This window comes from Zonotrichia leucophrys, chromosome 7, assembly GCF_028769735.1.
Source record: "Zonotrichia leucophrys gambelii isolate GWCS_2022_RI chromosome 7, RI_Zleu_2.0, whole genome shotgun sequence".
NCBI classification, from domain to species: Eukaryota; Metazoa; Chordata; class Aves; order Passeriformes; family Passerellidae; genus Zonotrichia; species Zonotrichia leucophrys.
The window spans coordinates 6,180,815-6,195,136 of record NC_088177.1 but is presented as its reverse complement, the minus strand read 5'-3'; the positions used below and the strand labels follow the sequence as shown (position 1 = coordinate 6,195,136).

The following is a 14,322-nucleotide window of genomic DNA, read 5'->3' as shown; positions in this document are numbered from 1 at the left end:
TTCTTAGGTGTCTTTCTCTTCAGCTCTGTATGAAGAGATCTCCTTGGCCATAAATGTGGGGATTAGATCCCAATTTGTTACTCCAGCACTACTGAAAATCAGGACTCAATCTACTTTTAAAGCACCTGATTACTACTAAGAATAGTCTCAATGGCTTGCTGAATAAGTGTGGTTTAGATAAAACTCTTAAGTGCCTTTCTAAACACAGGATTAACTTTTTGCCCTGGGAGATAAGACCATGAAAAATCACTGGATTTTGGTGCATTCTGGAAAACTAAGACCAGCAGGACAGAGTTACAACCTTGATTTTCTTTTTTCCTCTTTTTTCCTTTCCCTCAGTTGCCAGACCCGTGGATGGGAAGCTTTGCCAGGGTGCTGCCCCTGCCAGCTCCCAGCTGTGCCAGCTGCCGTGCCGGGCCGAGTGCGCGGTGTCCCCGTGGGCGCCGTGGGGTCCCTGCCTGCCCGAGAGCTGCCAGCACCGCCACGGAGGCAGAGGTGAGCGGGAGTGCAAAAGCAGGGCTGTCACACTGGACATTGGGGGCTGATGTGCTTTTTAAAAAATAATTAATCTAACACAGGATGAAGCTCTTGGGTGTGCGTAGTGGAATCTGACCTTTAAAAGGTTTTTGCCATAATTCATGTGAGAAGAAAAAGTAAGATTTTTTTTCAAGCTGATTCAGGTGCTTTTGTCCTGCACTGAACTTGTGTAGGATGATCTCTTGGGCCAGCAGCTGCCAGGCTGCCCCTCTCTGATCCCCTTGGAAATCCTACTGCATGCCTGGGTTCCAGGGCAGTGTATCAGGATGGAGGTGCATCCACAGCCCTGAAATCGGGACTCAGGTGGACCCAAGAGGTTGTTCTCATTGTTGTGGGTTTGGTTTAAATTCCTGGAAGAAGGATGTGCAAATGTAATTCAACCTCCCCTGGATTTTAATTGAAAGCTGTCCATGTTTGTTACTGTGACACATTGAGACTCCTCACAGAGCCTTTCCTAAGGCTCTAAGTTGGAAAGATGGTTCTTGGAGTGCATGTCAGGGAATGGATATTATTGTTTAGAAATTAAGCTCTTCTGAAAACTGCTTAAGTATGTGAAATGATTTCAACTGGTCAAAAACTTTCAAACAAAAAGCGAAATAATAAAAAATAATAATAATTGCAAAAGCATTTAATGTTTAAATTGTTTTGAATAATTTCTTTTTGCTGATTTGAGAACTGTGGAAGTTTGATCTGTTATATTCTCTGCAATGTTTTATTTTTAATTTTATTTTCTGTTTCATGACCAAAGCATTTCCATGAGGCCTCTTCTAATGCGGTATATTTGCCCCTGCTCCAAGACTGTTAGAGGAAAAACCCACATGGTTTTTTTTCTGCCTTTTTCTTAGAATTCTGTGTCATTTACATAACAACTTGCTGAAAGATACTTGTGTATTAGTTCTGCATTGTATATAGCAACATGACTTTTGGTTTTATTCAGAAGGAGGTAGATTATGTAATCAATTCTATGATTATTTCTGTAACCTTTTTCTTCCACTTTACATTTGAATCTTCCAGTTTAATAGGATGTCATTTCAAAGAAGTCTGATATGTATTATGTATCAGAAAACCTTATGCCTTCATGAAACAGAATACTAATTTCTTAGTAAACTGTTCTGCTGTGTCTCAAAACAAATCCTTTCGTTAGTGGATTCCCAGGCAGAATGGAGATGTCATTTATATCTTCAGTTCCTTAACTGTTCCTCTCTTTTTATGTTAATGCTGTTATAACATTAATATATGCATTGCTGGTAGATTTCTATATCCTGACATGTGTACTTCTATCTAATGCTGATGGAAGGGGAAAAAAATGTGAAAAATGTGAGTTTTTGGAATCCTTTGCACACTGTTAGATTTTGCATGCCTGGACACCTACAGTGCTGTCCCAGTCAACCCAGTTTATAAATATTATTCCCTTGTTTGTCTTTAAATCCCCCAGCTCCAGATGCCTCATATAGTCCTCCAACTACTAGATTATTGCATAAATATTTATTTCTGTTGTCCAGTTAATGCAGCTGTGCTTTTTCCAGGCTTTAGGATGAGGCAGAGGCAGGTGGTGGTGGATCCAGTGGGCGCCCTGGCGGGCTGTCCTCATTTGGCGGAGTCCATCCCGTGTGAGGACGCGCGGTGCCACGAGTGGGAGGTGTCGGAGGGAGCCTGTGTGACCGACCACGGGCACTGTGGGCCTGGGCACCGTGTCCTCAAGGCTGTCTGCAGGAGCAGGAAAGGTGAGCTGGGCTCTGCTCTTAAATACCCCGTGGATTTTTGTGCCTCCTAAAATGACGTTTTGTTCCAGAGCGATTGGCGCTTATGTACAATGGCTCCTTACTGAATTTTTTATGAAACTTTCAGATTTTTGAGTTGGCTGTTCTGCTCCTCAAAGCCTGGGGCTGGTAGAACCAAGGATTTTGCCTGGAGCCTTCTGTTCCATTTTATCCTAAAGGGAATGGCTCACCAGTGCAGGTTCTGTATTGTCATTTCTGGCCTTATTACCACAAAAGTGGGATATTTGTACTAAATCAGGGCTCTCACTGAGGTCAGCAGCTCCATGGTCATTTAGAATATCAATCCAGCTCCCAGAACTCTGGTTTTAGCCTGTGGTCTGAATAATTCTCTCATTGGGATAACACTGTTACAGTCACGAGCAGGGATGCTCGGTTGTGCTGCCAGAATTAATACAGGTCTGAGATGTAAATGAAATGATTGTACTGAGTAATCCTTCCCTTGGCAGCAGTTTGAGACCTGCAGAGTGTTCAGTGTACAAGTTGCTAATAATGAATAAGTACATTTTTATGTGACGTTTACAAACAGCCAGCAAGATGTTATTTCTTGTGTGTGGTTTGAACCTCAGCCAAAAGTTTCATTTCTTGATAAGGTCACTGTTGTCAGATCTTTAGATTCAATTACATGGAGCACAATTTTGCAGTCCTTAGTCACAGCAAGACTGTGCTATCATTTCAAAAGTGGCAAAACTGTGCAACTTTAGAGCCTGATATTGTATCTGAAATGGAGAATTACTCTTTTACAATTTCAGGGTGATAACAAGTGGTTAATTGGTAAGTGGTTAATATAGTGGGTTGTTTACGAGGCACTAGAACCTGGTAGAGAGAAATAATGGCTGCTTTGTCTGAAAAGCACAGATTCCCTTGAAATATATTTAAATCTGTGTGGTTTTCTTGTCAGTTTGTGACAATGGGGGGAATAAAAGAAATCTTCAACTGTTACAAAATGACACAGTTAGAATGTCAAGGAGAGCAAAGAGCTCACTCTGAATTTTGCCCGAGTGGTCTCTGCTGGTGTGTGATGATTCCTGGAGGTCCAGGCCAGCAGGATGAGTGCAGGTGGAGGCTGGCATTGCTGAGGAGCACCATGCACTTCACACTGCTGAGGCTGTGCCAGCATCCATCTCTGTGCCCCAGCTTGTGCTGGGACAGAAAGTGTGTTCCTTGGCAGGTGCTCACTGATCTCTGATCAAACTGTTCTCTGTGGCTATGATCCTTCAGAAGCCAGGCCTTTGAAGTGTCTCTCTTTCACTCAATTGTTCAACAAGGTGTTGGAAGTCTCACAACACGCTTTTCATTTCAGTTATTCTGTGCATGTTCTGGTTACAAAAAAAAAATATTTGGTGGGACAGTCTTCCTACTCGGCTAGCCTAAGACAAACATTGTTACTAGATGTGATCAGGGTCCACTTAAAACTGAGAAGGTTTCACCAGGAAATGTGAAGGGAGGTTACCAGGCAGGTTGGAATCACTGCTTAATATTACTTTGTAGGCTTTCTGAAGTCTTGCTTGAGTATGAGAGGTCTGGAAGAGTCCTTACAATTGAAGCTGGAAAAAGAGTCACATTGTTTCTTCTCTCAATTCACTAACGTAGTTGCTTTGTTCATAACCTTATTTATTTCCTTCTGTAATGTTCTTTTACCTAGATTTCCTTTGCAAAAAGTAGTCTGCTTTGCTTTTGGATAGAAGTTGGAGTAAGTGTCAGCTTTGCTTAATGTATTTTACCTGGAGTAGCTGGTTAGTTGGCAGTAGGAGGTCAGAAGGGAATTATGTTAAACTGAGATGTGTCATTTACAGGTGAAATAGCATGAGGCCTTTGTCCATGCTTAGCATTGTACACATGCTCAGTATTCTGTGCAAGCAATGGCCCTGCTGAAAGCTGTGTTGTGTGCTGCTATTTTCATTTACTTAAGTGTCTTTTGTAGAATTCAGCTCAAAAATCCAGTGATTTATCCAGTCATTCTGTCATCCATGCTTGGCATTATTGCTCAGCATTCCTACTGAATGCCTGAAGGGATGAAAAAAAATTTTTTTGGAACCTGTTAAATGCCAAATCCAGTATATCATCAACTTAACAGTTCATTTGGGCCTGGAGTGTGTTGATTAGGGTACTTTGGGTTGTCTCTGTATCCCTGCCAGCAAGATGCCTTCATTTTCATGTAAATGCCAAACTTTGTGGTGTGGTGCTCTCCTCGTGTTGCTGCAGTCTGCTCCCTTCTCTTCATGAGCAGTTTCTGTGCTGTTGGTGTCAGCTGTGCTGCAGAAGGGTTTTCCACCAGGCTTCGTGTCCTTCCCTCCCTTCTCCATCCTCAGTGGCTGAACCTGTGTCCTTTGTCACCTGTGCTTTTTTGTGTAACACTGGGCTCAGACACAGGAGGCCTTTTCCATGTGGAGTCTGTTTTTTCACTTGCCAAAAAGGAGCTTTTGGCCACCACATTTTCCTTCTCCCGTGTGCTGTCCCCGGTTCCAGCCCATGCCATGAGAGAGGTGAGTGGGGTGCAGGGGCTAGAGAATCTCTCTCACCAGCTGAAGCCTCACCTTTGAATCCCTTGTAGTCTCCTGTCCTTCCATGGTAAAGAGCCATCATTTCTGGTGAGATTGTTACACTGGGCTGGGTAACAAACTGCTGCTGGCCTGAGCTGGAGCTTGGCTACTTGGGAACAAGTCACAGCTGGGTCAAGCTCTGATTTGTGGGGTTTCTCTGAAGGCTTCCCTCTCTGTGTAAGGGCTTGTGTGAAGTTCAATGATATAACACTTGTGCTCAGCCCAGAGGTACAGAAATGGCTTTTTGCTTCTTAAATAGGTTAATTTGTAATGGTGAAGTGGTTCCACAGAGCACATACTATGGGCAGCAGGGTTTTATGTAGTAGCTGGAGTCTGTAATTTGTGATTTGCAGTGCTTTAGCACAGATGAGGAGTAATGAGAAGACAATACTAATCTCATTACTTTGTCATTATTAGGTGTCTGCTCCCACCTAGGAGTGTCTCTAATCTCTGTTAATAAGTTACTGAATATGTGCAAGATACTCTTAGTGTCTGGTCCATATCCCTTGAGTGCTTCTCTTCTATATCAACAAAAGACAGTAGTGTAATAAGTCAAATTAAATTAAATACTGTGTAGAAACACAATGTCAAGTAATGCATAGAATAGAAAAAGAGTTCTTTTGTATGTTTCTTATAAATAAATTTTTTAGGATGGTATCTTTTATTTAGCTTGTGAAGGTCAATAGATATATTTGGGAAAGTCTGTGAAGCCAGAAGAACAGTATAGGAAAATTAATTGATGATAGTACTAAAAATTGGACTCTGTATGTGTCATTGGCTACATTGATCTATACTTCAGATAAAAGAATTTATTTGAAAGCTCTTTTTTTATATTTGCAGACACCTCAGGAATTATTTCTGATTTTTCTCAGAGCGGTTGTTTTTGGTTGTTCAACAAGGAATTGAATAATTGCCAATTGCCTTTTTGTAATGTGTTCTTGGGCAGATAGCTGCAATTGTCTGACATTTGATTTTGGGCAGCCTTGATTAACACTGACAAACATTATTGTGCATTGACCAGATGAAAGGGACTCCCTGAAAACTTTCCACTTCACAAAACATGAACGTGGTCAAAACTTTTTCATTTTCAAATGCATCTGGGCAGTAGCCAATGCTTATTGTGTTTCATTTTTTTAAGAGAATGACCAAAATCATCTTTTGCTTCTTTTGTCTTTGTAAGTGGTACAAGCACTTTGAGTGTGGTGGGTCAGGGGACGTTCAGACAGCAGGGCTTGGCTCTGGGTCAGCAGGCAGAACTTCAGACAGGAGTACTTGTCCTTCAGAGGTAATTTCACAGTTGTTTGATTTAGGTGCTACAAAATAGATAAACATGTTGGGTTCAGTCTGATGGAGGAATTCGGGCACTCATTTTATTGGCATTTTCCCATATCTGTTTTAGGCTGCATTGATAACAGAAAATGAGATTGAAGCAAAACAAATGTGGAACCAGACCTTGTTTTCAGAAATGCCTGTTGTGCAGCTTGTGCAGAGCAGTCATTATGGTAAGGAGTACAACCCGAGAACACATACGTAAAAGCAGCTATAACAATAAACTCATGAAATAACAAGTCTGACTCATAAAAGTAACAATTCATTTTCCAAGCATTTTATAAATGTTTCTGACGGTGCCATAAGCAAATTCTTGCCTATTAGCAGTGTTCTTGAGTAGGTCGTAAAATGTTATTATTCAGAATCATACCCACAAGTCATCAATCTATTTCAGTGGAATTCCCATGTCATCATTTATTAATTTGCTTTTGCTTGTTCAGATTCCTACCAGAAGAACTATTAGTAGCAGAGAGGATTTCTCTGAGACAGCGAACAGCGTGGTATCTAAGTAATCAAATATATGAAATAAGTCATACCCAAAGGCTTAATTGTTTTAATCAGAAAATTACTAGCTCAACAACAGGGATTAATGCAAAGGTCATGTGATTTTGCTGTATTCAGGCTCTTCTACTCTACTCCTGGTTAACTAATCTAAGCACAGCTCAAAAGCTGCTGAGTCTTTCTCTCCCTGTACTGTCAGCTTGGGTATCAGGGTTACTTTTGTTTGTGGAAGTTAAAATTCATGGAGAATGGTGTGAGTTGGAAGGGACTTTAGGAATCATCTCATTCCAGTCCCCTCTGCCGTGGGCAGGCATGCCATGGGTTTGCTTGGGTAAACAATCCAGACTTGTTATAAACGGTGTCTTCATGTTAAGGACAGTATTTATAGCAGTGCTGAATAACCTCTCTGTTCCTTATGCAGAGTTCAGGCCGTGCCAGGGAGATGCAGGTGCTGAGGCAGAGGAGCAGAGCCCGGAGGGGCCCAGGATGCTGCTGACTCTCCCCTGCAGCACCTGAAGGGCTGGCCCTGGGGCCTGTCACAAAACCTCCATCCTCAGCACCTCCTGCCTCGCCTGGAGCTCTGAGGCCTCTGGGGTGTGTGTGCATCCTCCCCAGGCTCAGCTGATAAATAAGTAAGTCCTGGCAGCTCTCAGGACTCACAGCTGAGGGGGTGAACCTCCCTGCTATGGACCATCTGCCACAGGGGCGGCTCAGGAGTAAAACACTGCAGCCAGAGGGGTTCTGGCAGTGCTGCTGAGAGGAACTTCAGCACAGCAGTTCTGGTTTGTTTTCCTGTGCCATCTCTTTGGTGCTAGGCAGTTGCAATCTAGAACCTGGTGCTTGCCAAGAAGATAAGAGGATTTTTGTTTTTCAGTGTTAATAGGTTCATTGGAAAAGTACGTTTGGGTTGAAATACATCTGTTTCTGAGTTTCTGTTCCATCTGGCAGTTTTATTTGTAAAACTGGGGAATAGTATTTCAGAGACAAAATGTTTTCTTTCAGCATTTTTTAGATTAAATGATTAATGTTTTGGGGGTTTTTTTGGCAAATGAACTAGTCTTAAAATTAAGAACTCAAAATATTTTTAAAAGAGGTTGTTAGCAAAAGCAAAATATTCCTTTCAGATTAAAACAACATTTTGCCTTACATTGGTTTTTTTTTCCTAAATCCTCCCCCAATCTCTCTTCAATTCCACTTTAAACATTAGTTTTAGCTTCCTTTTCCCTTTCCCTTCTTTTCTCTCTTTTTTTTCCTTTGGTTCAGTGCCCAAACAGAAATCCGTTATTCACACAACTCAATTGCCAGAGCAGACACCGAAATCCTGTTGGAATTGAAGCGAGGAGTAAAGGGAAGTAAGGTAATCAAAGCAGTGTTAGTTTAAGATCCAATATTACATTCTGCCAGGGCTTGACAGTGAAGCTCTGCACTCGGAGAAGCTGAAGACTCTTTGGGGGTAGAATATCAGCAGTGCTGTGCTCAGCTGCCTGTCTGTGCTTCCAGGCCAGTGCCAGTGTGTCCTGTGGTCCCCAGGAGTGTCTGTGATCCCTGCTCTGTGCAGAGCATCCCCACCAGTGAGCCTGAGTCCTGCAGGAGGAAGGAGCTGCAGGGGCACAGGGCAGCTGCTTTTCTTCCTCCTCCAGGGCACGAGGGAAGCACCCACCTGACCAGTCCTGTTTTAACAGGAGTCATAGAATCACTTAGGTAGGAAAAGACCTCTTAGAGTCCAGTCTCAGCAAAGCCAAGTTCTTCCCTGGGTAGAGTTCATGATTTTTCATTCTGCAATGGATTGATATAAAGTTAATTTGCAGATTCTGTTCATGCTTCTCAGAGAAAAGATATACCCTGTTCAATGTACTGAATATAAGTTTGAAATAAGTTCTTTCCTCTTAGTTCCTGAGTGTATCTCACTGTACCCTGTCACTGGAGCAGCTGATCCCAAACCAGTGTGTTTTCCTGACTTTTAGAAATACAGATTCTAAAAGGCAACATGCAAAGGTTTCTAGCAGTTAGGTAAGATCCATATTTCTCATTTAGCAGCCATGCAGGAAGAAGGATATTGCAGTGTAGTAGCAGGGCTGAGTATTATGAGTGTTTGAGGAATCCTGAAGCATGATGTGTGAGTTGTTCAGTGGGTTTGGGACCTGTTTCTTGTAGTCATAAAGGTTGATGTTCTTTTTGAGCAGGCTGGTTGTTAACGAGCCAGGTGGAGTGGATTTAGTTGCCTCCATCAAGCCTTACCTTCCAGCAGCTGGTACCATGCCAAATATTTGATGTCTGCTGCTGGAAACATTTAAAAACTCAAAATGCAGATTGTGCCCTGCTCTAGGACTGGTGCACAAGCACTGTGAGGACAGACACTGCCATGTTCAGGAGAATTTACTGTCTTTGAATCCCCTGCTGAAATTGATGTCTGCAAAAGAAGCAGAAGATGAGCCTCAGGTTGATTTTAAGGTAAGCTGCTGGAAAGTTAGAGCTTTCTCTGCTTAGTCACACTTTAACAGTTTTACTTCATTCAAGATTATAGCAAATATGTGACCTGCCAGCCAAGGAAAAGAGAAATGGAAAAGTCTGTAAATGATTCTTGTAGTAGCTGTGTGTGTGTGTAAATAACTTGTCCTGCAGTCAGGAATATTTCTCTAAAATACAGGCTGAGATATCTAGTGCTGGACAGGTGGAAGGTTGTGGGCTGGAATTGTGAGGTTAAACTCAAGCCTGCTCTATTTTCTTTATCTTTGGTTGCAGATATGTTGCATGATTTCCAGCCCAGCTGTGGCTGTGCTTTTTCAAATGCTGGTGGTGTGTCTTGTGTCAGTCACCCACGAGGCAGCTACACTTATATCCAGTGGTAATTTTAGCTCCTCATATTTGGCTGATGGAGATGTAGTGGGGTTTATCAGGAATAAAGCCAGCTGTCATGGGTTGACCCGGAAGGAGTGGGAATTCTGGGAAGCTGTGGTCAAACCAATGAAGGTTTTGAGTTTCATACTGACACCTGGTGTAGCCAGTGGGGTTTGGACACACCTCCGAGAATACACAGGGGTTAAAAGCAGGGCACTGCCCTGGCACTTCCTCTTTTTGGACATCGCGGCCGAGGAGTTCAGACCTCTCTCCCTCGCCCGGCCCGCTGCTGCTGGGCGGGGGAGGGGCCAGCCATGCGGTGAGGCCTGGGGGCCTGGACAGAGATGGTGTTGAGGGGGCTTCGAGGATGGAAGGGTGGGGGAGCCCCAAGAGACATCGGGCAGCCAGCCCCCCCCCCCCCCCCCTCTTCCCCCCCCCCAGGAGAGCAGGAGAGCAGCCAGCGAGAAGGGGGAGGAGGACTGCCCGGCCGCAGCGGCAGCGTGTGGGCAGCGTGCGTGGGAGCCGTCCGACAGACAGAGACTGAAAACTTTTAACCCTTTCTTGCATGATTGGGGCCTTACAAAAATGCTAATCCTCCTCGAAGCTGAATAAGAAGGGAGATGAGAGATGATATGAGATAAGGACCTTGGCCCGGAGTTTGTGGAGATGATTGGATGGGGAGAGATGATTTGGAGTGGCCTTTGGGCTGGACGTTTTCTTGTAGCCATGGACTCAGTTGTTCCTGTGACACAGACTGCATTTAGGGGGAGGCAGTGCCTCAAAACCAGGAGGGTTCATTTGTGAGGACCCCCCGGCCCCAGGGGGTTGGAAATATATGGGGGGGACAGTTGTCCCAAAAGCAGAGACTGTGCCTTTTTGGAGTGAGACAAGGCATCCTTGAAAGACCACCCTAAAAGCAGCTCTGATCCATGTCTCGGTGGTGAGAGCACTGAGCATGGAAGGAACGTGTCACAAGCGGCAAATGGACTTTCCGGGCGGTGCCGGAGTGACAGGGAAGCACACGAGGGTCTCAGTGTGTCTCCACGAGAAGCCTATGGAACAAGAAGGACTCCTTTCCCTCTTCATGAACTGATGTTTGAGTATACTAAAGTGTCGTGCCGGACTGGGCAGTTGGTATTTTTGAGAGAATGTATTGGATTGGGAAAGTCAGGGAGTGGGGAGGAGGAAAAGTGGTTTTTGTAAGGTTTTTCAATTTTTTTTCTCTTTTCCTTATAGTCTTTCCTATTTTTTCCTGTAGTTTTAGGTAATAAAGTGTTATTTATGTTTAAGTTGGAGCCTGTTTTGCTTATTCCTGGTCACATCTCACAGCAGACACCAGGGTGGGGCATTTTCATGGGGGCACTGGCTCTGTGCCAGGCTCAAACCATGACACCAGCTTTCATCCTTCCTGTGCTGTCACTATAAGGTATTACAGCCACCTGTGAACTTATTTTTTCTTGTTGCTGAATAAGTGTAAGCTTGTGGTCAGTACAGAATGCCCCCAAATGAATTGCTATGCAAAACCACGATTCTTTTCAGTATCTAGTGCTCCTTTTTGGTACCCTCTGTCTCCAAGAGATGTTTTACAAGACTTCAGAGCATTGCTGAAATGGTGAGGGCAAAGGCTGCTTCTTCCCTATGGCTGTTTTAGCAGAGAGGAGCTGGATTTTCAAATACCCAGCTCCCCCTTTGCACTGTGAGAGGGAGCAACAGGTGCTGATGTTTTTTAAGAATTAACCTGAGCTTCAAACACTTGTAGGTTAGGAACAAAGGGTCGAGGTAGCCCTTTCAGAAATGGGAGCTATAACATTAAGAAAAATATAAACATCAGTTAATATGGCAAGATCTGTACTGCCCTTTCTTTTTTAAATGTTAAGGAATAAGTTTGACCTATGTTGATCTGAGCCTTGTGATAAAGGTTACCTAAAGAGCAGGGGTGTGTGTGTGACCTGTAGGTCTGTTACTTTGGTGCAAGTGCTTTGAAGAAACTTCATGGAAGGATTAGCATTTATATACCAAGCTAGTGCATATATATGTAGATTAAAACTTTTTTTAAATAAGCTGCTTTTAATGTCTTGGGAACATTTATGGAGTTTGATGCTTTCTAACCTTTTGATTATGAGACTGAAATAAAGTTCTTGTGTTGTATTTTGTAATCGCTGAAGTATTTAATTTTTTAAGTCTGGAAAAGGAATTGTATAATAGTTTTCTTTGAGTTTGTCCCTATTGTAGAAGAAAAACCCAAGTTTTTTTCAACTAGAAAAATACCTGTAAGTGCCAACAGGAATTCCTGTTTTCTCAGTGAAATGAAGCATAAAATACCTGCTTGGCTGTTTTCTTTAAACTGAGCAAAACTTCACATACAGGTAGTTCATGTTCTTTTTGGAGGGTTATTGCATTTCTTCGGGAACTCTGATTCAGAAAAACATGTGAGTAAAATGGGATTGTTCTAGAAGGGTGTTAAGAATGTAGATTTATGACAATTCTAAAATTAACTAAGTGGGTGAAAGAGGAAGGAGATTGGAAGGATCTGTTTGAAAAGTGTTACTAATGACAAAATTCTGCATCTGTGACCCAAATGTGGCTGAAGGCACCAGGAGTAGCAGGTGGAAGATGTGACAGTGAGGGTTCATCTCATCCATAAACGTTCTGTTTTCTTGGATTAAGTGGGTTCCAAAGGGCATTAAGGATTTCCTGGCTTTTTTGCTGAAGGGTTTCTGAGCTGTAGATAGGATAGATGGCAGACCATACTCCTTGACCATAATTTGAGACTTTAGAATTCACAGCTTCTTGGGGAATATGAATAATGGGGATACTTCATGTCATCTTTTTATTCTTCTCATCCCCAGTGGAGGATGGCATTTGGGTTACTTTAATAAAATGTTTCAAAATTTTCTGAGTGCAGCTAATGGAGAAACTGTGCAATGGCAAATTCTGATTTTCTTAGGTTGCCAGGCTGAATCAAACCAGAAAATAGTATTTGGCACATGTGATATTTTTCAGATTCTAATAGAGAGAAAATTGCCCAATTCACATTTCAAAATTATTTTAGCCAATACTTTTTTTCCTAAGAGAAATAGTCAGGACAATATAAAAGGCTTAAATTAAACAGGAGGTCATTAGGGTGAAGAAATGACTGGCTGTATTTTATTGCATTCTGTGTATGAGGTTTAGTGGTATGGAGTGCAAATCCCATGACATGACTCATGGAAGAAAAAAATGTTTCAAAATAAGCCAGTTAAGTTCTGTATGAAGTAGAAATAAACTGAACCTGATTCTGCAGACAGGAGGCTGGTAGTGAGTATCTGTAAGAAGTGTGGGGCTGGGGGCTGCCCTGCAGCTCAGTCTGCAGGAGGGCTTGGGGTGAGGGAGAGGAGGGATGTGGAGGAGGAAGGGTTGGAGCAGCCAGGGGGTCTCAGTGCCCCCTGTTCCTAAGGCAGGAGCTGCACCCTGCTCTGGCTCTGTGCCTTGCTCTGGGTGTCAGCACCAACCTTCTCCCGAGGCTTAAACAAGGGAACAATTCCAGTAACTTCAATAGACAGCTCCTCACATTGATCTCTGACCACAGCCTTTCAGTGGAGGGAAAAAAGCAGGGATTTTTTGTGTAATTTAATCCTTCCCTGCTGGGTGGCCCTACAGAAAGCTTTTTCTGTAGCTGAAACTCCTTCGGCGCTGGACAGGAGCGATTGTGAGAGCCACCTTTGTACACTAGTTCTGAAGGCTGTTGAGTGGAAATGAAAGATAAGTCTTGTACTTTCTTTGAGTTTTTTTTTATCAAACTGTTTATGAAGTAGAGCTGATTTAAAAACAATTTAGTCACTTGTTTTGAGGTTAATGGATGCTGGAGGGGAAGGCTCCTGACATAAAATAAGAAGTTTTGACAAACTTTTAATTAAGAATTTGGAACGTGGAAATTTTGGGGTAGTTCTGCACTACTGAGATTGGCTCTGGGGCATATTGGTTGGTCAGGTTTTTAAAGTAAATCTTCCTCTTAATTCTAATTAAGTATTGTAATGCCAGCACTCTTCATTAGGCAGCAGTTTGAGATTAGTCAGGTGGTAGTAATGAAAAGAAAAAAACACATATGAAGTAGTAGAGAAGTTGGAGAGCAGGGAAAACAGCTGTAAGATGTGGCTCCTAAATGTTCTTCAGCATTCCCCTGTTGGCAGATTTCCCATTGAATTCAGTGAGTTCTGTGGGACAGGATTCAATCCTCACACAGTTCCTGCCTTGTGTGGAAATGCAACTTCAGAGCACCTTGATCACACAACCTCAGCTCTGAAGTTGTGACAAGAAATGATGCTAAGAACAGCTATAAAGAGGGAAAACTCCTTATTACCCCCAAAACTTTGAAGCCAAGCTATTATTTTAAGTGTAGATTACGTTATTGAATTGTTTATCTGTGGATTGAATCTCGTATTTAATAAATGGGAGCTGTTGTGAAGTGCTGGAGTGAATGTGAATTAGTGAGTTGAGAAAGATTAGCTCTGTGAGGAGATTGAGAACAATTTAAAATTCCATTGTGTGGTGTTTTTCTTTCTGTCTGCATGAAGTGCGGCTGTAATTGCCTCAAATTAGGTACTGCCTTTGTCTGGGAGAGTTAACAAGTAACAGGATAAGATATTTCATGGTCCTCTTCTAAATAAACAGCTTGTTCAGTTTGTATCTTTAGGCAGCTTGCAAATGTCAGAGCCAAGTTTGTGGAGAGAACACACACATACATATATATATGTGTGTGTATATATATATATATATATATATATATATATGAGGTGGAGTTTCCTTAGAAACAGAAT

General features: G+C 42.6%; 1 protein-coding gene across 4 annotated transcripts in view; it reads left to right on the top strand.

The window, feature by feature from the left end:
* The window catches only part of THSD7B (thrombospondin type 1 domain containing 7B), a 299,951-nt gene that overhangs the window by 132,593 nt on the left and 153,036 nt on the right, over positions 1–14,322 (top strand). For all 4 annotated transcript variants that reach the window (XM_064717910.1, XM_064717908.1, XM_064717909.1 and 1 more), the window contains exons 7-8: positions 340–495; positions 2,064–2,261. In XM_064717910.1, coding sequence (XP_064573980.1) covers positions 340–495; positions 2,064–2,261 — 354 coding nt within the window. The remainder of the gene's footprint in view (positions 1–339; positions 496–2,063; positions 2,262–14,322) is intronic.